A 20,856-nucleotide genomic window follows, 5' to 3' on the forward strand; every position below is an offset into this window, starting at 1 on the left:
CACACATTCAAAGGCACACTGAGAAAATATTTGCAACACGTCACGTTCCCTTCATATATAAAGAGTGCCCGTAAATCACTAAGAAAGAACAGCCAGAAAAGTCAATGGGGACAGGGCAGAGGACATAAACAACTGGCTCGCAGTAAAAGCACAAATGGCTTTCAAACACGTGGAAAGATGCTTCGCTTCTTCCGCTCGCGGTAAGAGAAATGCATGTTGTTTCGATCCCGCACGCCTTTACCTCGCACACTCCCACTGCCTTTCTGCCGGGCATCTCTCTCTTTCTTTATTTACGCTCTCGGTCCCTTCCGTCTGGGCCTCGGTCTCTTGTGTTTAAATCGCCTTAAGGAAAGGGGCTGCGTGGGATGAATCTCTGGGTCAGAACTGTCAATCGATATTTGTCGTGCAAATAAATAAATAAGGAAGGAACGAACGAACGAACGCGGATTCCAGGCCCAAGCACCTTCCACGCCTCAAAGCCTTCCACATCCTTGACATCGTCTAACTTCTGCAGCAGCCCTGGGAGCTGGGGGAGGTGGGCAGGGAGGTAGCCGTCGGTCTGATGTGCCCATTTCCCAGAAGGGAAGGCTAAAGTCAGGCCAGAACGCCCGTCACCCGAAGGCTTTCCCGGACTCCTCCCAGGCCCACCCATCCTGTCCGGTGAGCTGCCAGCCGCCCCAGGGGACGGAGTGTTGGGGCGGGGCCGCGGCCCCAGCGCGGTACTCACTTGTGCGTGTAGCCCTCCGACCCCGCCGTGAGGTTCGCCTGCATCACCGCCTGAAACTCTGTCTCGTTGCAGCAGTATTTGAAAACCGTGTTGTTATGGTGACAGCAGAGAATGAAGGTTTTGTTGTCCGAGAGCCGGGGGCAGTGGAAGCCGAAGTGATAGCGGCCTTTGTGGTCCGTGTATGGCTCACAGACTCGGAAGTGCGCGGACAAGACTGGAAAACAGAGTCACCGGCTCAGCGGGGTGCTTCCCCGAGCCCGGCTGCCCTGGCAGTCTGCCAGCTCAGCCTGGTTCGCGGTGCCGCCAGCCCCTTCCCTCCCCAGAAGGGCTCTGGGGTCCAGCGTGAGCCTCACTTCTGCCAGGAAGCTGGCTCTGGGCTGCTGTCTCGGCCCGGGCCCCCCTTGCTGTCAGCCCTGCTTACACCGTGTCCCCCAGACTGGGGGCCCCTTGCGGGCAGGGCTACATCTTAAGCCTCCGGGGCTCTGCACACGGCAAGGACACGACATTCGCCGAGCGCCTGCTCTGCACGTCACGCGCTGTATCTCGTTGAGCCCGCCTGGCCTTCCCACTTTACAGATGGAAAAACTGAGGCTCAGCGGCCTCCAGTGGTCTGCCTCAGCTGGTAAGGGGTGGTAGAGGGAATCCAGCTCAGGCCTGCCTGGGTCTGAAGTCCAGCCCTCTCCACTCCCCCGTCGCTGGCTTTAAGAACCTCTCCGACCCCGTGGGCTGGTGGCGGGCCTGTCGACAAGCCCAGGAAGCCTGGGTGCAGGAACCAGGCTGCCCTCTCGGAGGAAGCGACGCCTCCTCTGTACCACGGTTGTTAATGAACCAGTGCCCGAGACCCGGAGGTCCCCAAGAGCCTGGCTTGGCCGCCCCCCTCTCACGGTCACAGGGCCGTCCCAGCTTCTGGACCCCCCGTCCCCCAGCTCAAGGAGAGGGGCCCCTATTCAGCCACAGAGGCTGCTGCAGGCCCCGGCCGGTATTTACCAGTCGTGGCGACGGTGATAAATAGGACCGAAAGCCTAAGCAGATATAACAATGGAAAAAAACCTGGAGCCTGCTGTCTCCGGCTTAATTAGTATCTTCATAAAAGGGATCGCTGTATCTAATTTGTATCGCTGGAAAGGGGCTTCTTTGGCTGAGGACGTTTCTCCAACCACAAAGCCTCTGGTTTTGCAAAAGCTCCTCAGCCATTTCAAAGCTCTGTGTCTGCTTAGAGGTAATCAGACTGCGGCCCACACAGCTCCCTGGGCGCGCCCGGGGCTGCCGGAGGGGAGTCCCAGCTGGGCTGGGGGGCCAGTGGGCGGACGGGCCTCTGTGAGCTGGGGTGCCGGGGCCGGCTCGGGTGGCCTCGTGAGATCCTGTGCCCGGAGTACAGCACCCTCTTTCGTGGGGCTGGCATGGTCACGGTGGGGAGGTGGGCCCCCGTCTCAGGAGTCAGGGGAGCCCCCCCAGGCCCCCTGCTCGGCCTCGACCTTGGGAAACGGAAGACCCTCCTGCGGGGAGACAGGGGTCACTAAGGCTGCCCCGTCCTTGGTGGGGCAGACACCGTTTCGTTTAATCTCCTGGACTCCCATTGCACAGAGTAGAAGACTGAGGCTCAGAGCGGTGATCTCCAAGTGTTGGGCCCTGACCTGCTGCGTCTACATCCCCTGGGGATGTGTCACAAATGCAGCTCCTCAGGCCCCTCAGCGGACCTTCTGAATGAGAAGCGCTGGGGTGAGGCCAGGCCCTGCAGGGGGGCTGATGGGCGCGGGTCCGGGACCCACTGGCCCAGAGGAAGGACGCTCTAACGGCTGGATGTGAGGGCGAGAGGCGGGAAGTGTCCCCGTCCAGACAGGCGAGGAAGCTCAGGGAGGGAAAGGACGGAGCGGGGCGGGGCGGGAGGTGGGGGGGGGGGGGTCTTTGAGCTGGGTTTCAGGGGAGCCCGCTGTGCAGAGATGGGGTGGGGAGGGAGGTTGAGTAAGGCAGGGCGCGGGGCATCCCCCTGGGTCCCCCTGGCCACCGGCCGCCACAGATGGTCAGAGTCACCTGTTTTGCCGTTTGGCAAAGACGGGGAGGCCACCCCTGCTTCCCAAGGGAGAGAGTGCGAGAGCCGACGGAGCCCAGGGCTAGGGGCCGGGGACAGCTGGGTCTGAATCTTGGAGCACACAGGGTTGAGGGAGAATCCCAAGCAGGTTCCACACAGTCAGGGCAGAGCCCAAAGTGGGGCCCGAACTCCCGGACCGTGAGATCATGACCTGAGCTGACGGAGGCACCCGGGCGTCCCCGAGGAGGGTTCTGTAAACAGCGGAGCATCGGCTCTGCTTCGAGCAGGGAGGTGAGTGGATAACATGCGGCTGTGCCTCCCGGCTTCTGGGTTCAGCGCGGTCCCAGGCTGTGCCTGGGGCCCGAGGACAGAGGGACACTCTGTTAGGAGGCCGGTGGGTCCTGAGGCACCAGGAGAACCAGCCCAGGTGGGGAGGGGACACCAAGGAGAGAGCGAGGACCACAGCGCGTCCCCGTCTTGGGGACCAGTCTGGGCCAACACGGCCATCATCTAACAGCAGTGTGACTGTGTCGCCTCGGGCAGCTCACTGTCCTTCTTTGAGCCTCAGTTTCCTCATCTGTAAAATGGGGGGGGGGGGGGAGGAATCTTCCTCCTGTCTCCCGGGTGGCAGGGAGGACCCGATGAGCTAATGCACCGAAAAGGAGTCAGGGACGAGCTTGGTCCCCAGGGCCTTGGCCTGGCTTTGGCTCTGCTGTCCTGGGAGCCCTCATCCCCCAGGGCCCTTCGCGGCCTCCTTCTGAACCAGGCCCTCAACGAAGGGTCAAGGGCAGGAAGCTGGTGTGAACAGTTCTGCCAGAGCACCAGGCGTGCGGAGCCCCTGGGCACGAACGGACGAACGAGAGAGACAGAGAGACAGACGGAGACAGAACCAGAGATGGAGGGAGACACAGAGAGACAGAGGGGGAGACAGAGAGAGAGAGACAGACAGACGGACGGAGACAGAGGGGGAGGACCGAGCTGGCGCCTTGCTCCGATCGGGGCTTAGCCCGCCAGCGGGCCAGCTCTGGTTTGGGGCAGCTGGAGGGCTTGCTTTACGCCCATCTTTGCCAACAGGGGTGCGAGAGCCCATCTGCCCCGTCGGGGGACGCCTGGGAGGTGGGTCAGGACCCCGGCCCCTGCACTAGCCGTCACCTCCCGTTAGCCAGTCCGGCGCTCAGCCTCAGTTTCCGCATCCGTGCAACGGGATGACCGCGACGTTTCAGACCTGGCTTTCGGGGGGTAGGTAGGAAGTCGCGGGGAGACCACTCCCGGGGCCGGCAGCCGCCGTTAACCCCACCACGCCCAGGAGGGCCCTCAGCCCGGCTCCCGTGGCAGGCACGTGGGGCGCAGCACACAGGAGGCTCCCCCTGCCGGGCACCGAACCCTAGCTGCCCTCACCAGCGGGGGGGACGCCGGGGGCCGAGGGGCGCCTCCCCGCCAGCACCCGGACCCCGGCCCCGGCCAGCACGGACCCCGGGAAGGGACCGCCTGCGCCCCCGCCCCCCTCCCCGCCGGCCACCCACGGAGGTCCTACCTGCAGAAATCAGCAACGAGAGGACAGCGAGCACGTTCAAGGACTGCTGGCCACAACTGGTCATCATTCGGCTTGCATCGGTCCGTCGAGAGCCGCCTGGGTAACGAGATCCGGGAGAGGCCGGGTGTGGGCCGCCTCGCCTGCGGGTGCAGGCACTGGCCGGCGGGGGGGGACACGGGCAGGGACGCGTGTGCGCTGGGAGCCGGGGCCGGGCCAGGGCTGATGGAGACCATACCATCCAAGTTCCTTTCTGGAATGAATGACCCCCCCCCCCCACCCCCCAGGCCACCGTCACCTCCGCTTCTTTGCACGGCAAAATGAGACTTGATCCAAGGCGGACGGATGGCTCAGGTGCGGAAAGGACTGCGGCCGGTGGGCCGGCGCCCGGAGCGCAGGGGGGCGAGAATGGCCGTGTAGCGCGGGCGGGGGGCGGTCGGCAAGGGCCGGGGCACCTCCGGGGACCCGCGGGACCCGGGTCTCCCCGCTGGGCCGCTGGCAGTGCCTCCCATCAGCCCCTCCGCCAGTCGGCCCGGAGCCCGGCACCTTGCGGGCATCGGGGGGCACAGCAGTGGAGGAAACAGATGCCAAGTGGAACCGAGGGGACTCTGGCCGCGCCCGGCGTGCCTTCCAGCGACGGAGCGCAGACAAGCAGATGAATATTTAAAACGCTGCGAGGCTCCCGGGGACGCGCCCTGAGGAGCTGATGGCCGGGACGCACACAGACACTGGCACACTCACGTTCACGGCGGCCACGGGGCACGACGGTAACGGGCGGAACAGACCTGGTGTCCGCGGGTGGGTAGGTGGGGAAACAGAAAGGGTCTTGGATATGGGGGGGGGGGGGGGGTGACCGCGAAAGGGCTCGATGCCACTGAATGGTGTGCTAAAAATCATTAAAACGTGACGTTTATGTTATGAGTATTTTACCGCAAGAAACGAAGCTACGAGGGGGAATAAAGCCAGGGGTCGGAGGAGGGATGCAGAGTGGTGCGGGGGGGCGCAGGCAGGGTGGTCGGGGAGGGCCTCGGGCGGAGGCGACGGCCGGCAGACCCGAGGGAGGCAGGACCGAGCAGCGTGGCTGTGGCCGTTTGGAGGAACCATGCTGCAGACTAAGGAGAAGCAAGTGCAAAGGCCCTGGGGTGCGAGCAGCCCGGAGGCCAACAGGGGACCGTGTGGGGGCGGGGGGTGCGGGTAGCAGGAGGCCACCTGAGGCAGGGCCTTGGCCCTCGGTGGCCACGTCACATCAGGGTGTTGAACCTTGCCAACACCACCCCCTCCCTGCAGGCGTGTGGGAGTGGAGGCTGCGGGAAAGGAGAAACTCTGGGTCAACGGCGCGGCTGAACCTGAGTCCCAGGGGGCTGTAAGCCGCGTGTGGCTGCGGGGAGGTGTAGGGACTCGGGATGGGGATCAATCTGCTGAGCACCTCACAGGTGCCACGTTCTGGTTCTGCACACCGCACTCTTCCCTCGTGGCACCCCGTTGTGGCATCCGTGTCCACCCAGACCCTTAGGCTGCAGTCCTAAGAGCCCCGCACCTCAGAACGGACGCTCATTTAGAATAGAATTCTTGCAGACGTAGCTAAGGTGAGGCCACCCTGGACCCCCATCCAGCATGACTGGTGACCTTCTAAGAAGGGGAAATTTGGACAGAGACATGCCCAGAAGGGAGGCCATGCGAAGTCGCAGGCAGAGGCCGGGGTGCTGCATCCACAAGCCAATGAACCCCAGAGATGGCCGGCAAACCTCCAGAAGCTTGGGGAGAGCCTCGCGGACGCTCCCTGGGGCTGCCCGGAAGGATCCAGCTCTGCCCACCCCTTGATGTCTGGCCTCCAGGTTGTGAGGGCACACGCTTCCGTCGTGCGAGCGCTCGGTGTGTGGGGCTTGTTCCGGTGGCCCCAGGACCCTGCCACGGACCCTCCCGTGGGAATCGCCCCGGGAGGGGCTGGGATCCGCACTGAGGTGTGAGGGGCGCTCACCTGGGAGCCGTACCCAAAGTGAGGATGGACAAGGCCTGGCCAGCCCCCTCCCCGCCCCGCGGAGACCCCGCGCGCCCTCCCGGCCAGGCTATACCCCCAGGTTTTTGGGGGCCCTCGCGCCCTCCATCCTGGTTCTGCTGTCCGTGCGATCCTGTCTCCGCATTTGGTGGAGCCCTCCACCTCCCGGGGGAAGGTCTGCGAGCAGGGCACACGCCGTAGAGATTCGCTGCCAGAAAACACAGTTCTGGAAGAGGGGACCGGGAAGGGCAGGGTGCAGTCCACAGGAATGGCCCTCCGACCCGCACCCCTCCCCACCCCAGACTGTCCTGGGGCACCTGCTCTGGGCCCGCGCCCGGGGCCACCACAGCTGGTTTGTCCTCGCCCTCCGGAGCTCACCACCCCATCAGGGAGGGCACAGGGGCACCAGCTGGGGTCCGAGGAGGCCCTGAGTCCCACTGACTGGTGGCAGGCAGAGCGGGAAGCCGCCCTGGGAAACCCAGAGGCTGGACACCTGGCAGGGAGGAGACAGGACCGGACTCCAGGCCAAACGCGGGGAGCAGACGGCTGGGTCCGGCCGGCCACTCGGGCCTCCCTCTCACCCGGAGCGCGGAGAGCAGGGTGGACCGAGGCTGCCAGGTGTTGTTCTTCTAGAACGTGAGCCAGTGGGGGATGGCGTGAGTGCAAGACAGAGCTGAAACACCTTCATGGGGTGGTGACTCAGGCTGACGTGGCGTCAGCCCCTGGGGAAGGGCCCCCCCCACCTCTCCTGCCGGCCTCTCTGCGCCCACCACCCACCGGAGCCCCACGGGCTGTAAGCTGCTTAATTGCTCTGAGCCTGGGCCTCCTCCCCGCCTCCCTCAGGGCCCTCCTGGGAGGATGAAGGAGATTAAAGCATTTCAAAGTGCTTAGCAAGGATCTGCACTTAGGAAACCCAAGGATCTATCCGGGAAAAGGCACCGCGGGGGTGGGGAGTGACAGGTCCCCTGACACAGCCCCTCCATGGCTCCATTCTGTAGGTGAGCAAGCCGAGGCCCACGGAAGGCTGACACGGGTCTCCAGACTCCCGGGCCCTGGCCCTTGTAGGATGGGGCGGCCCCAGTTTGGGAGCCAGGACTCCAGTCCAAGGGCCGGTGGGTTTGTTGAATGAATCCTGGGGTTGGGGAGGGGTGGGGGGTTCCACCTCTGCCTTGCACTCCCCCCTGCCAAGCCTGCCCCTCCACAGCCCTCCATATCCTGGGGTGGGGGGGGGGGGGGCTGTGTCCTCCTCTCACTCCTGGGAGCCCAAATCCTGTGCCACCCTAGAAGTGGCTCCAGGAGGCCTGCCTTGACCCCATCAGCTGGGAGAAGTTTGTCCCTCCAGAGGGACCGCTCGTGTGCCATCATTTCTCTCATTAAAGCGTTAACACATTTCTTCATCCACCTGTTCTCTCGATACCTGCTCACTAACCCCCACTCTGGAACAGGGTCCGAGCCGGGTTCCAGGGACAGGGAAGAGGGCGTGGGGCCAGGCACGGACGCCCAGGAGCTCTACCTTCTGTGACCGGTCCCCATGCTCTCTTCCATCAGGCCATGAGGGTCCTGGGCCGGGGCCCTGCCAGCTGGGGGCCACGGCCACGGAGCCTGGGCTCCAGAGTCTGGCCAACACCGGCCTCGGGCCGTCAGGCCTGCCTGGGACGGGCGGGGAGAGGGGTACTGAAGCAAGAGTGGCCTTGGGGCCAGCATACTGCGGGCGTGTGGGCCCATGATGCACTGCGGTCACATCTGTCCCCCGTCCAGAACCGGTCTGCTCAGACTCCACGGCCCGGCCGTGCTCCCCACCCCCACCCCGGGGGCTGCCTGGGCATGAGTCAAGGCAGGGGGATGGGAGGGGGCAGCGGAAGCCACAGCCTTGTGGGTGGGGGCGCGGGGGCCCACGGAGGGGGCACTGCCCTACCTCCCCGGGTGCTGGGGGCAGCTCAGGTGCCAGAACCGAAGGCTGAGTCTGTGGAGGAAGAAACACCCATCGCCGTCACGCGGGAAGTTACATAAAAATTCCATTTCTAACGAGACAGCAAAACTCAGAAGCCGTCCCCGGCTGGGTCAGAAAGTGGCTTTGGAAGGTCCGTGGCCTCGGTGGCCAGCTGTGCTCCTTGGTCTGTTCGCAGGGGTGACACGATCCACAGGACCAACATTTACAAAGCCCAAGCCTTCGCGGGGTCTGCAGCGGGGGACGTGGGTTCAGGGACTCTGAGTTCAGGTGAAAAGGGGGTGTCGTGCCATCAGGTGCTGCCCCCTGAGACCCCCACAGGTGACCCTGTGGGGAAGGGCGGGCACCCTTCCTCCCGCCGGGCGGCCCTGGGTCCGGCTTTCTCTGGCTGAGCACCGCCACCACCCCCCCCCCCCATTCCCTGAGTAGCGGGCACTGACTTTTCACTGCGTAATCTCAGCTAATTCCGTCCCAGGCGGGAGAGGCAGATCACCAAACGCGGCTCGGAAAGAAGGAAACTGAGGCTCAGGGTCACGTAAGCCACTCAGCGGCTCAGACAGGAGGCCAACCCGGCCTGTATCTTGCTCTCCATCTCAGACCTGCAGGAGTTTCCAGGTCCTCCCCGGCACCCCCGAGAGAGCCCATTTCCCACAGACAGATCAGATTTATTGTCCTGGGTTCTATCTCCTTGGAAATTGGTAAATGGCTCGTTGGCCAGCCATAAAACTCAAATAACTGGGAGAACGTTCTGGATGAGCAGGACTCCCCTGAGCTCTGACCGCATCCAGAATCACGAGTCGGGCATGCCTCTCTGCGGTCCACCCCTCGGGTCAGCCGGGGACTGCTGTTCCCAGATTCGAGGATTATTTTTAAACACCGAATTTGGCGAGGCTGGAGAGGAGAGGAAGGAGGGCATGTGGCGAGAAACAGAGCTGAGGAGGGTGAATGAAGTCCCCCCGGGAACAACAAGCGATCTGTTTTCTCATCAGCCAGGCTGGGCGAGGGAGGGACGAGGGGCAGGGCCTGGGGGCTGTGCTGACGGGCTTGCCAAAGCCACCCCAGGCCGGGCGCCCGGAGATGCCACATCCTCTCTGGGCGTCCACCGGCCCCTTTTCAGGCCACCCCACCCTCCCCCACTGGACGTGGCCAAGCGCCTCCTCCCGCCCGGACGGGGTCAAGGGCAGCGTGGCCTGGAAGTTGGGGGCCGGAGCTTGGACCACACCGTCTGGGGCCAAGTCCTGGCTCCGCCTTTGTAACCACACCCCAAGTGGCCTGGGACAAGGCTCCCCGGTCTCTTGGGACCTAGAATGGGGATAAAAATAGTATCTAATCCACAGGACCCTTGTGACAATGGAGTGAGGTGATTCATCAGAGCGCCCGACACAGAGCCGGTGAACGGCACCAGCCTCGCACAGCCATCCAGGTCCTGGTGGGCCCATTGGACCCATCGGACCAGCAGCGCTCCTCCTCGGGAGTCCTGCCAGCCCCGGGGCTCAAGTCTACGCTCACTCCTGAGGCCCTGCACGGTCTGGGCCTTGCTCCCACCTCCTTACTCTCTCTGCTCGTCGAGTGTCAGCCCTCTCCGCTGGGCCTTTGCACATGCTGTTCCCCCCCACGCCTGGGACACCCTTCCCCTCTCCTACAGCCGGACAACTCCGGCCCAGCTTTCAAGGCTCGGCTGGGGCGTCCGTCTCCCAGGAAGGTTTTCTCCCCCGGACTCTCTCACTCCCCTGGGTGGGTTCCTGAAACTCCGGCCTTGCCCCTGTCTCAGGATTGTCATGGGGGCTCCCCCGGCACCAGCGTGGACAGGACCGTGCTGCCTGTGTGCTTGGTGCCCTGCCTTGACTGCAAAGCGGGAGAGGAACCCATGGGAACGCAGGCCTCGCCCCTGGGACCTGGCCACCCGAGCCCGGAATCTCCGGCACTGGGAACAAAGAACACGTGACCAGTGACATGCCTGTCACCAACACATACGTGTCCCACCGTGCCCCTCCCCCGCAGGGGTGCACGAGGGGCGGGCGAGGTGGAAGGAGCACCTCCAAGGCCAGGCCCACGGCAGGGCGAGGACAGGTCCCGCCCCGGCCTCCTGGGCGCCTGGTGGCGGAGATCAGGGCACAGGATTAGGCTTTTGCTCCGCCTGGCCCTTCCCTGGGCACCCCTTTCCCCAGCTCCCCCGTCCCCATCAGGCCAGCCCGCGAGGCCCAGCTCAAATGCCACCCGGTCTGGGCAGCCGCCTCGGCTACGCCCCCCCACCCCCACCCCCACCCCCACCCCACGGTCCGGGGAGAGGCCCCTCTTCTGGAGGCCCGTTCAGCGAATGCCTAATGGGCTCCACTGGGGGCCAAACCCAGTGCAGGGCAGACACAAGCAAGTCGGACACAGTCCGGCCGCCACGGGACTGTGGTCTGGGGGGTAGAGCCAGGAAGCGACTGATCCCACCATGAGTTAGTGGCTAAGCTTGCACCTTCTTTCTACTTCTAGCGGTGGTAGGAGCGCTGTGGATTAGCACTCCCCAGGGCAGGGCCCTCTGGGGACTCACAGACCGTCCTGCGGGCGGCAGGTGCCCAAGAGACAGGCGCTGGCACTAATGGGGGGGCAGCAGCTGGCAGCTGTTGAGGGCTGTCCCCAGGGCCGGGATGAGCGTCACCCAGGAGCTCACTCGCTTCTAGCCACGCCCCAACCCGAGCCTGTACCGACACCCTTCCCAGGGTGCAGGCGGGGGGGAGGGGGCAGGGCCCGGATTCAAACCCCGCGCTCTGCTCCTGTGCCCCGTCTGCGCTCACCGATGAGCGTGTCCACACGCGAGGCAGCACACACGCGCACACGCGTGTAAGCCCACACAGCGGCAGCGGTGACTTGACCTCCAGCAGGTCCCCGGGCTCCCAGGGCCCTCCCTTGGCGGCACAGACCTCACCCCGAGTTCGCGAATGTTTGTTTTCAGGACGACACCCACTTCAAGGCCGTGACCGTCTAGCTCCGAGATGTGAAGGCTGGGGATGAACACTCCAGGAGGCGAGACGCCCGCAGGAAGCCAGATCAGAGCGGGTCCCTTGACCCCTGCCGTCGTGCTCGAAGCCCGTCCACCTTTCCTTCAAACACAGATGGTGGCTTCCGTGGCGTGCCCGGCACGGTGGCCCTCTGAGCACATCTGCCTCTTCCACGGGGCCGCAAGCCGGACAAGGGCTGGGACCCAGGGCCGCTGACATAATTCGCAGGGCCCGGTGCAAAATGGAAAACGCGGGCCTTTGCTACCAAGTTAAGTCGGTATCTCTGGACAGCGAGGGCAGGACGACTGCGTGAATCGCAGCCCCGCGAAGCCGGCCCTGCTGAGACCGTGCCATTGCTGCTTGTCGCCATAAGCAGCATCAGGGCTGGCACATAGTAGGCACTTGGTAAACACCTGCAGGAGTGGTGAATGAGTGCAGGCATCATCGGCCCCATTTTTCAGATTAAAAAAAAAACCCTAGCTTAGACTAAATGGTTTGCCTGGACCTGGAAGGTGGCAGGGCCGTGACCCGAACTCGGGGCTGCCTGACTGCAAACGGGCTCACGGTGGGTGCCGGGGGCGGGGGGCGGTGACGTCACCTGGCCTGGAATCCGAGCCCTGCCGTCCACTAGCCGGGTGTTCTAGACAAGTTACGTCACTGGCCTCGGGTTCCTCGTCTGTGAGACGGGAACCGTGCCCCCACCTTGCTGGGGACTGGGGACAGAAAGGACCAGAAGCACAGCAGAGCACCTAGCATCTAGCAAGTACTCCGAAAGGGGCTCCCGTCTGGTGTCGCCCACTGTTCCCAAAGCCAGGGGTTTAGAGCTTCCTGTGTGCCCCTTAGCAAACGGCGGTGTGTTTGAAGCCATGCCTGCCCGTGAATTTCTGAAGTGCTTCCCTCCATGCTGTGCTTGTGCCTTTGGTCAGCACCAACAGCCTTCGCTCTGACGGCTGGCTCATCGCTTCCCTGCCCGGTGCGAGCTTCTGGGGCAGGGGGCACTTCTGTGCCTCTCAGGCCCCTACCAAACTTAGCATCCAGCAGGCGCTAAATAAATAGTTGCTGCCCAAGGAGTAGAAACTGTGTCCACACACACTGGTCTGGATGCCAGATTCACCTTACTGCCAAGAGCAGGCTTTCAGAAGAAACAGCGTAGATCCAGGCAGAGAGCAGCAACATGCCTGCTCCTCCCACGGAGACCGGGTCCCGATTTCTACCGTCATCGCCAGTGACCCTGGGCATTAGCCTCATGGTGGAAGCCAGTGACCTTAGCCAAGAAACCCCAAACCCCAACTCTGGGGCCAGGGAACCCAGGTGGGGCATGATAACACCTGCTCACCTCTCCACCCAGGGAGGAGAGCTCTCTGCAAACTGTAGGGTGGGGTGCTGGGGTGTTGTAACCAAAATAGTGTGCAGGTTACCATTAACCTAGAAACCACTGCTGTCTCCTCCAATGCCCCCCTCAAGAACACATTCTTCCAGTTTCTCCTTGGTAGGGCTCTCTCCCCTCTGCAACGCCCTCCCCCCAGCCAGCTGGGCTCTGGGTTCAAGTTCTCAACTCGGCCTGTTTCTGTGGCCCCCTTCCTTGAGCCCCTGCCCTGGGCCCCTTCTGCACACTTCCTGCACGGTACTCCCTCGACTGTTGGAGGCAGGCACTGCCGCTCTCCCCACGTCACAGGTGAGGAAACTGAGGCCCGGACAAGGGCACACAGCTGAGGGAGGCTGAACCGGAAGTCCTAGTCCTGCTGAAGGCCCCGGGTGTTCTGCTCTTTCCCCTCGGTGCCACCCCGGGTCACATGGCAAGCGGCTCCCCCCCACCCCCCCACTCAGCCTCAGTTTCCTCCCTGGTTAAGGGGAGGGCTTAGCTGAGGCCATCGAGGGGCACTCTGCAAGTTGCCAGTCCTCTGCCTCCGTCTGTTCCCTGGAATTATCTGGCGGCACCATGGAGCTAAAACAACCCCTAGAAATCCTAGCGGCATTTTTTTTCCCCACTAGAGAAACACAAAAATATCACATGAAGAATGAATCACTGTGTCAGGGCAGGAAGAGGAAAGATAGGCCCGCCGAACGCCCGTCTGGAGGGTGGCCTCGATTTCTCTCCCGACGCCGGGGCCTCTACTCCGGCCTCCCTCGGTGTGCGGGGGCCCTGGCCCTGGGACCCTTCCTCACAGGGGAGAACAGAAGCCAGAGACAAGCCTCGGGTTCCCACCTGTAGGTGGAGATAACACACCCACCCTGAAGGGGTGCCGGGAGGGACCACGGAGGCATGCACGGATGCATCCATTCATTCTTTCTTTCTTTCTTTCTTCCATTCCATTCGAGGCATGACGCTGGGCTGGGGGCTACAGCCCGGTGGGCCGAACAGACCCGCCCCATCCTCACAAAGCCAACCAAATACCCACATGTGTGACTCAGGGCATTGGAGCAGATGGGGGGGAGGGGGCTGACCTGGTCTGGGTCGGGGGCACCCCAGGGAAGCTGAGCTTTGACAGGTAAGCGGGCCCGGTCCAGACCAGGAGAGGGTGGGCCTGGGGGAGAGAGCGTTCCAGCACTGAGCGCAGCTCGGCAGAGGCCAAGAGGTGCAAAGGGAGACGGGAGGGGAGGCAGAGGAAGGGGGAGGAGACCCCGTTCACCTATCAGGGCCCAGGTGAGCGCTCCGGGCACAGGGGACATGCCAACGGGCATCATTCGTGAAGACCACCAGCGACGAAGGGGGCTGCGCTCCTGGGCGGGGAGGGGACAGGAAAAGAGAGCAAAGACGAAGCGAGTGAAGCGGGGGGGGGGGGGGGGGGGGGGATCTGAGCACCTACTGTGTGCCAGGCACTTTCGTGCATTCTTGGGCCTGCATTGGAGGGGGGAGGGAGGTGCTGGCCATGACTCTGTGGGGGGCCCCTCCGTCTGTCCACACGGTCCTCTGCTGGCCAGAGCTGGGTGAGTGCACAGGCCACCCCGAGGAGCCGGGTGGACAGGGGAGGTTGAAAGATTTACAGCTGGGCCACAAAGGAGGCCGGCTCCCTCCCCTTCCCTTCTACCCTTGCACTCCCATGTGGCCTGAGCTGCGCCACAGATAAACCCCCTTTCTCATCCCCTGGGAGAACAGGCACCCTGCGGGCCACCAAGTCCAGACTGGGCTGGGGCCCCTGTGTCCCGCCACGGCCCAGGTGGGCAGAGGCCCCCAGCACGGGGAAAGCGGGGGCCGTGGGGCCCAGGGGAAGTGCCGCCCCAGCCTGGTGGGGTTGGGGGCCAGTATTTATGTAAGCCTCGGGACCAGGAGGAGTCGGGATTATCCGCGATTCACAGGTGAGGAACCAGGCATTTCTCATCTCAACTCGGCCCCGGGGCCACCGGGCTAGGCTAGTCAGTGGCAGAGCTGGGACTCGACCAGAGTGGCCTCCCGAGGGATGGGTGGGGGGATGGGGGCGTTCCCGGCAGAGGAACAGGGGGGAGGCGGACGGACGGACGCGAGGGCTATTTCAGTGCCACAAACGCGTTTACCAAGGGGAGAGGGAGCCGGAGGGCGGGCTCGGAGCTTGGGGTCCCGACAGTCGGGCTGGGGTCCCGGCTCGGCCACTTCTCAGCTGTGCGACCCTGGGCATGCTCCCGCACCTCTCTGAGCCCGGCCCGCCTCGACGTTTTTACGATACGATTCAAAGCAAACCCGCTGCGTGCCAGATCCCGAGAACCATGATACACAGACAGGTGGCTGGAGTGTCACAGGACTCTCTGTGACCACCCTACGTGGGACAGGACCCACCGGCCAGCCTGGTGGGCCGGGACACAGGACACCTGGAGGAAACCCGAGTCCTCAGCAAGCTCGGGGAGGCCCGGGGGAGGCTGATGTCACCACATCTCAGAGTGGGTGCCCAGCTCTGCACGGTAAAGGGCACCAACGCCCCTCCCAGGCTCAGGGACGGCCCTGTTGGCCCGCGGGGACCACGCACGAGAATGTTCTCGGTAGCGCGGTGTAGAAGAGCAAAGCCCTGGGGACAGCCCAAGGGGACAGATGGGAAAATGCACCGCGGTGTGCCCAACACTGGAACACAGCCACGCCGGACGTCACGGGGCATTTTAGCAACCCAGGGCTGAGGGAGAAATTTAGGTCCCCAGATCCAACTCGGCATGGTCCACTTTCCGAGACTAAACACAGCTGGAGAGGAACAGGCGCTCTTGAAGGAGGCATGTGGCCGTGACCGGGCACAGAAGGGAGCGAACATAACGCTTGGGTCCTGCGGGGGCAGGGGGCGAGGGAGGGCACCCGGGGCCAATGTTCCAGCCCTCACGTTGGGTGGCGGGTTTGGGAATGTTTATTATGTCATCAGGGGACAAACGAGTAAAAAAAGAGGGTTTGGCACGGATCACAGTGGGAGAGCACCAGGGGAGGAGCCAACCTCATTCCCCGGCCCGCAGTCCAGGCAATAAAATGTCAAATCAACGCGCGGGGCGCCGGGGTGGCTCAGTCGGTCAAGCGTCTGCTTTTGGATCCGGCTCAGGTGATGATCTCACAGACCGTGAGTTCGAGCCCCCCGTCGGGCTCTGTGGTGATGGCACAGAACCTGCTTAGGATTCTCTCTCCCTCTCTCTCTCTCTCTCTGCCCCTCCCTGGCCGTCTCTCTCAAAATAAATAAGTACACTTAAAAAGCACCGTTTTAAAAAACATGAACAAAAAAAAAGATTATGCCCCTCCCCCATCAACTGTAAATAGTCCCAACCCCCAGGCACTGGGGAGCCAACCCCCCGGGCGTGACGGGCGGGGGCGGCTGCAGGGGGCTGGCCTGGCAGAGTTCTCCAGAAAGGCTGCCTGTGCTCGGGTCTACCTCCCAGGCTCTTGGCCTGGTGCTGGGGTTTCCCCACGCCCCTAAGGATCTGTCTCCATGTGGATTTCCAGCCTCCTCCCGGTGAGTGTCCTGTCCCCTTGAGTACTTCCTGGTCATAAACTCTCTGCGCCTTGGCTTCCTCGCCTGTACACGGGGGACACCGGTCATGACCCCTCCTCCCGTGTAACTCCACAATTTGACCTGCCCTGGTGGACCCACCTGACGTGACACAGGCACAGGACCCCAACGCCACCTTGCACCTGCCTGGATAGGTCACCCGCCTCCGGGAGGTCTGGTGTCCCCCTCTGTAAGTGGGCACCCTGCCTCTCCCCGCTGCGGGTCACGGGGAAATGAGGGAGACGGAGGTCAAGTTGTGCGCGAGGTGCCCTTGGCCATTCACAGGGACGCCAGGGGATCCAGGGACGGCAGGATGGGTGCCTGAGGGGAAGAGGATGCCAAACGGAAGCCACTGCCCGCCACTCTGCAGACAGCAAAGCCCCCGCGAGGTGCCAGGTGCTCTCAGCCGTGCCCTTGACCCTGACCCCCCATGATGGCGCTCTCCCACCCAAGGAGGATGAGAGCATCACGTGACTTGCTCAGGCATTGCTGTTACTAACAGCGGCCCCAGCGTGGAACCCAGATTCAAAACAGACCGAGCCAGGGGCGCCTGGGCGGGGGGCTCAGGTCACGATCTCGCGGTTCGTGGGTTCGAGCCCCGCGTCGGGCTCTGCGCTGACGGCTCGGAGCCTGGAGCCCGCTGCTGATTCTGTGTCCCCCTCCCTCCCTGCCCCTCCCCAACTCACACTCTCTCTTTCTCTCTCAAAAATAAATAAACGTTAAAAAACCCGACCGAGCCAAGTAACCGGGGTGTGATGCACCTGGGCACGTTCACCCTGGGGTGAGGCACCTGCATCGAGGATGCTCTATGTGGTGGGGAAGAGTCAGAGCCTCTACCAGCTCAGGACCCTGGAGAATCGAGGGACCTCTCGGACCCGAGGCGTCCCCTTCTGTCTACTGAGGATGCTGTGGACTAGAACGAGAAGCGCGCAGACTGTGGTAAGGTGGCTGGGCCGGGGGGCCTGGAGAGCGGCCCTGCGCCCCACCTGGGAGCCGGCTAGAAACACGGGATCTCGGAACCCGCACCTTCATACCGGCTTTTGGGGGATTCCGACACCCGCTCACGCAGGGGAACCACTGGGCTGCTCAGAGGTCAGGAGATGGTTTCTGGAAAGGGCCTAAGTCACCTGTCCTCTGAGCCGCTTGATCTTGGTTGTAACGACTCAGCCCGGCCATCGTCGCACCGTACCCCATCCTGAGCAGGTGGGTGAGGCTGTGTTCCAATGAAACTTTATTAACAAAACCAGGCGGCCCGGGGCCGTTGAGCCCCTGCGTCAGAGCCTCCATACCCACCGTGCCGTCCACAGACCGGCCTCCGGGGCACCTCCCGGGAGCTGGCCGGAGACACGGGCCCCTGGGCCGCCCCGCCTGCCAACCGGGCCGGCACCTGCAAGTTCGAGAGGCCCTGGGCGACAGCACACGCTGGGGAGCAGGCAGCGGCCTCTCCAGGCGGCCCCCGGGCCCTGCCGCTTGCTTCCTTCCTTCCTTCCTTTGGGGTCTGATGAGCAGGGACTGGGGGGGGAGGGGGGGAGCTGGGGGAGGGGCCGCCAAGCGGGTTCTAACAAACCTCGGCACCGACTAGGCAGCTAATCAGCAGCAGCTGCTGTTGCAACCAGAGACTTGTCAGCTGTGATTAAGCGAAGTTGCCTTCAGGCCAATCAAGTTCAAAATTATGCAAATAGGACCATAAAGGAGACCACAGGGAGGGTGCGTGCGCCGCTGGCTCCCTCACTCGACCTGGCGCTCTGAACCCCCCCCCCCCCACCGCCACCGCTGGTCTGGGGTGGGGGGGGCCCCCGCCCGAGTCACCCCTGGACCCGCTCCGCTTCTGGGGGTTAACGAGCCGGCCGCCCACGCTCCGCATAGTTGGCACCGAAGCCGCCAGAGCGGGAGGTGAGCCAGCAGCCGGCAGGAGCCCAGCCAGGCCCTGACGCCCCTCGGAAGAGCATCTCTGCCACCCCCGCTTGGCCGGTCTGGCCCCACGGGAGCCGGTTCTGGCCTCATCGGGGCCCTCCACACCTAAGAGGGCTCCCTGGTGGCGGTGTCCCGACAGCCTGGGGAAATAGGACACTCCCAAAGGTGGCAGAAAGCGGCTCCCAGCCATCTTCCCCGAGCGCTTACGAAACGCTGCTCACCCCTGCGACCCAGACCTGGACAGCCTCCTCCTCCGGCTCATCTCCATTCGCGGGGCCCCTGGCACCCCCACGAGCGCCTCGCAGCCATCCCCAGCCCCGTGGTCACCCCTCCCCTGGGCTTTGCGGCCTCCCTCTGCCAGCCCCTCCCACGACGGACCTCCCAGGAGGAGTGAGGGGTCGGCCACCAGACCCCCGTGAGGGGTGGAAGGCACAGGGGTTCCGCGACAGAGGGAAGGCCCTCCCGCCCCTTTCAGACACACTCCCCGAGTCCCCATCCTGTCCAGGGGAACAGCAGTATCACATGGTCTTAGGTGACCCGGAGAGAAGCCAGCTCTCAGGCCTGAGGTCACCACGGTCGGCCCTGTCAGGGGTGGGGTCAAGAGCAGGCTTCTGGAATCGCAGGGAACTGCTCTGAGCGCCTCCTCTCCCCGCTCAGGGAAGACCAGTGCCTCAGGCCTACGCAGCCCTCCCCCCGGCCCTGGAGGCCCATCCAGGTTCACCCTGACAGCGACAGGGCAGAGTCTGGCCCCCGGAGGGCGAACCTCCTTCACACGGGGCCTCCGCGGCCTGAACCCTGCCCAGCAAGGCCGGCTCCCTGCTTTTCAAGACGGAACATTGCTCATAACGGCGAGAAACTCGCTCAGTTTTATAGCCTAGGTTGACATCGAGGTAAACAGTGTTATGGAGGTCTAATTAGCGTGCCGCTTGGGGGAGCGTGGGCTCAAAGATTTCTGGGGAACGGAGAGGTCCCATCCAAAAGCATTCATGAAAGAGCTCCACCAGCAGGAAGCCCGGCCAGGGCTGGGCCGGGGAGGGCAGAATTCCACGAGGCGGCAGGTGCCGGGCCCGAGCCTGGCAGAGGGTGGCCAGAGAGAGGACAGGGGTGCGGGCTGGCCTGAGGGAGGGCGCGCGGCTGCCCTGGGACCCCTTAGCCTGTCTGCGCCTCCCCCTTCCCTGCGAAGGGGGGTGCTAATCCCGGCTCGTGGGGGTGGGGTGAGGATTAAATGAGATCGTATACGTGAACCCAGGGCCCTGCCGGGTGGTCAGTCGGTGGCCAGGAAACAGGGCTGCCCTTCCCTGCCCATCCTTCGTGGAGGTTTGCTTAGAGCAGTTACGTGTTCTCCTAGGTGAGGTGGTCACACGTGACCCTGAGAAGCGCTCCAAGGGGGATGATTAGCCTCAGGTACGAGAGGCCTCCCAGGGGCTGTCATTTCTGGGGGGGGGGTGGGAGGGGGGTCACATAGCTTATTAGAAGCAGACCTGGGACTGGTACCCAGGTTTCTAGATTCTTGGCACGGGGCTCCCTCCACAGTGTCAAACTGGCCACACCTGCCACAATGCTCCCATCTCCGGCACGGCGGAGGGAGGGGGCGTCTACACTTGGGGCTCACACGGCTGTCTGGGCCGCGGCATCCCCTCCCCGCGCCCCACGGTCAGTCGGGGGACCCCTCCTTGGACAAGAGCCCAGGGGATCCAGGCTGTGGAGGCAGAACCCAAGCAAGAGTTAGCCTGTATGTAACCACTGGCCTTCTGTACAGGGGAAACGGGAGAAAGAGACTATTTCTTGAGCACCTACTACGTATCCAGCCTTGGGACAGCATTTGACAAAGGCCGCCTCCTTTAATCTTTAAAAAGGAGGCGGGGCTTCTGCTCCCAGTTTGCAGATGAGAAAACTGAGATGTTGTGTCACCTGCCCAAGGTCACGGGGGCCGCTGAGCTACTGGCATCCAGCGGTCTGGTTTCCAAGTCAAGGTTCTTTCTGGGCCTCTGGCTGTTGGCCTTGGGCAATGGGGAGGAAGTGGGGGGGAGGGAGGGAGCTGCCACTTTCCTGAAATGAAACCGCAGAGAAATTCCCCCTCTCCTGAGGCCTGGGGGAAAGCAGAGGAGAGACCATTTTTGGAATCAGCTGGTCCCATTTCCCACCGGATGCTGGAGTCCCGGCCCTCCGCCCACACTCAGGACTTCCCGGCAGATCTGGCCCCTGACTGAACTCCTTCATCCCCAGAACTCAGCTCACCACGGCCCCCGGGGGCCATTCTCCTGGGGGACAATCAGACTGGGAAGCTGGGAGAATCTGTGCTCCCGGCCCTCCCCTCTGTGCTGCTCTGGCCTCACACTGAACGGGCTACTTTTTTTTTTACGTTTGTTTATTTTTGAGAGAGACAGAGCATGAACGGGGAGGGGCAGAGAGAGAGGGAGACACAGAATCTGACACAGGCTCCAGGCTCCGAGCTGTCAGCACAGAGCCCGACGCGGGGCTCGAACCCACCGACCGTGAGATCCTGACCTGAGCCGAAGTCGGCCGCTTAACCGACAGAGCCACCCAGGCGCCCCGGAACAAGCCTCTTTTAAAACAGTCAGCATTTGGCTCAAGCTGTGAAAAATGAATCCACGTTTGGTGTGTCAGGGGGTGTAGGCTAGGCCACGCCTGGGAAAGGAAGGGGTGGTGGGTGGGAGGCCCCCTGGGTGTCCCGGACCTAGCTGCTGGCCTCAGGGATGGGGGGACGGGGAACATCCAGGTACTGGGGAGACAGATCTGGTTCCAGTGCCCTCACCTCCGCTACCAGACATGGGA

At 63.5% G+C, this 20,856-nt stretch overlaps 1 protein-coding gene across 3 annotated transcripts in view; it reads right to left on the bottom strand.

Moving 5' to 3' along the window:
- SHISAL1 (shisa like 1) overlaps nucleotides 1–20,856 on the bottom strand; it is a 130,935-nt gene that overhangs the window by 43,462 nt on the left and 66,617 nt on the right. For all 3 annotated transcript variants that reach the window (XM_060656120.3, XM_060656121.3, XM_060656118.3), the window contains exons 2-3: nucleotides 4,291–4,386; nucleotides 728–941 (exon numbers count right to left, since the gene is read on the bottom strand). In XM_060656120.3, coding sequence (XP_060512103.1) covers nucleotides 728–941; nucleotides 4,291–4,357 — 281 coding nt within the window. In that variant the 5' untranslated portion in view covers nucleotides 4,358–4,386. The remainder of the gene's footprint in view (nucleotides 1–727; nucleotides 942–4,290; nucleotides 4,387–20,856) is intronic.

This window comes from Panthera onca, chromosome B4 (assembly GCF_046562875.1).
Source record: "Panthera onca isolate mPanOnc1 chromosome B4, mPanOnc1 haplotype 2, whole genome shotgun sequence".
In the NCBI taxonomy this organism is placed as follows: domain Eukaryota; kingdom Metazoa; phylum Chordata; class Mammalia; order Carnivora; family Felidae; genus Panthera; species Panthera onca.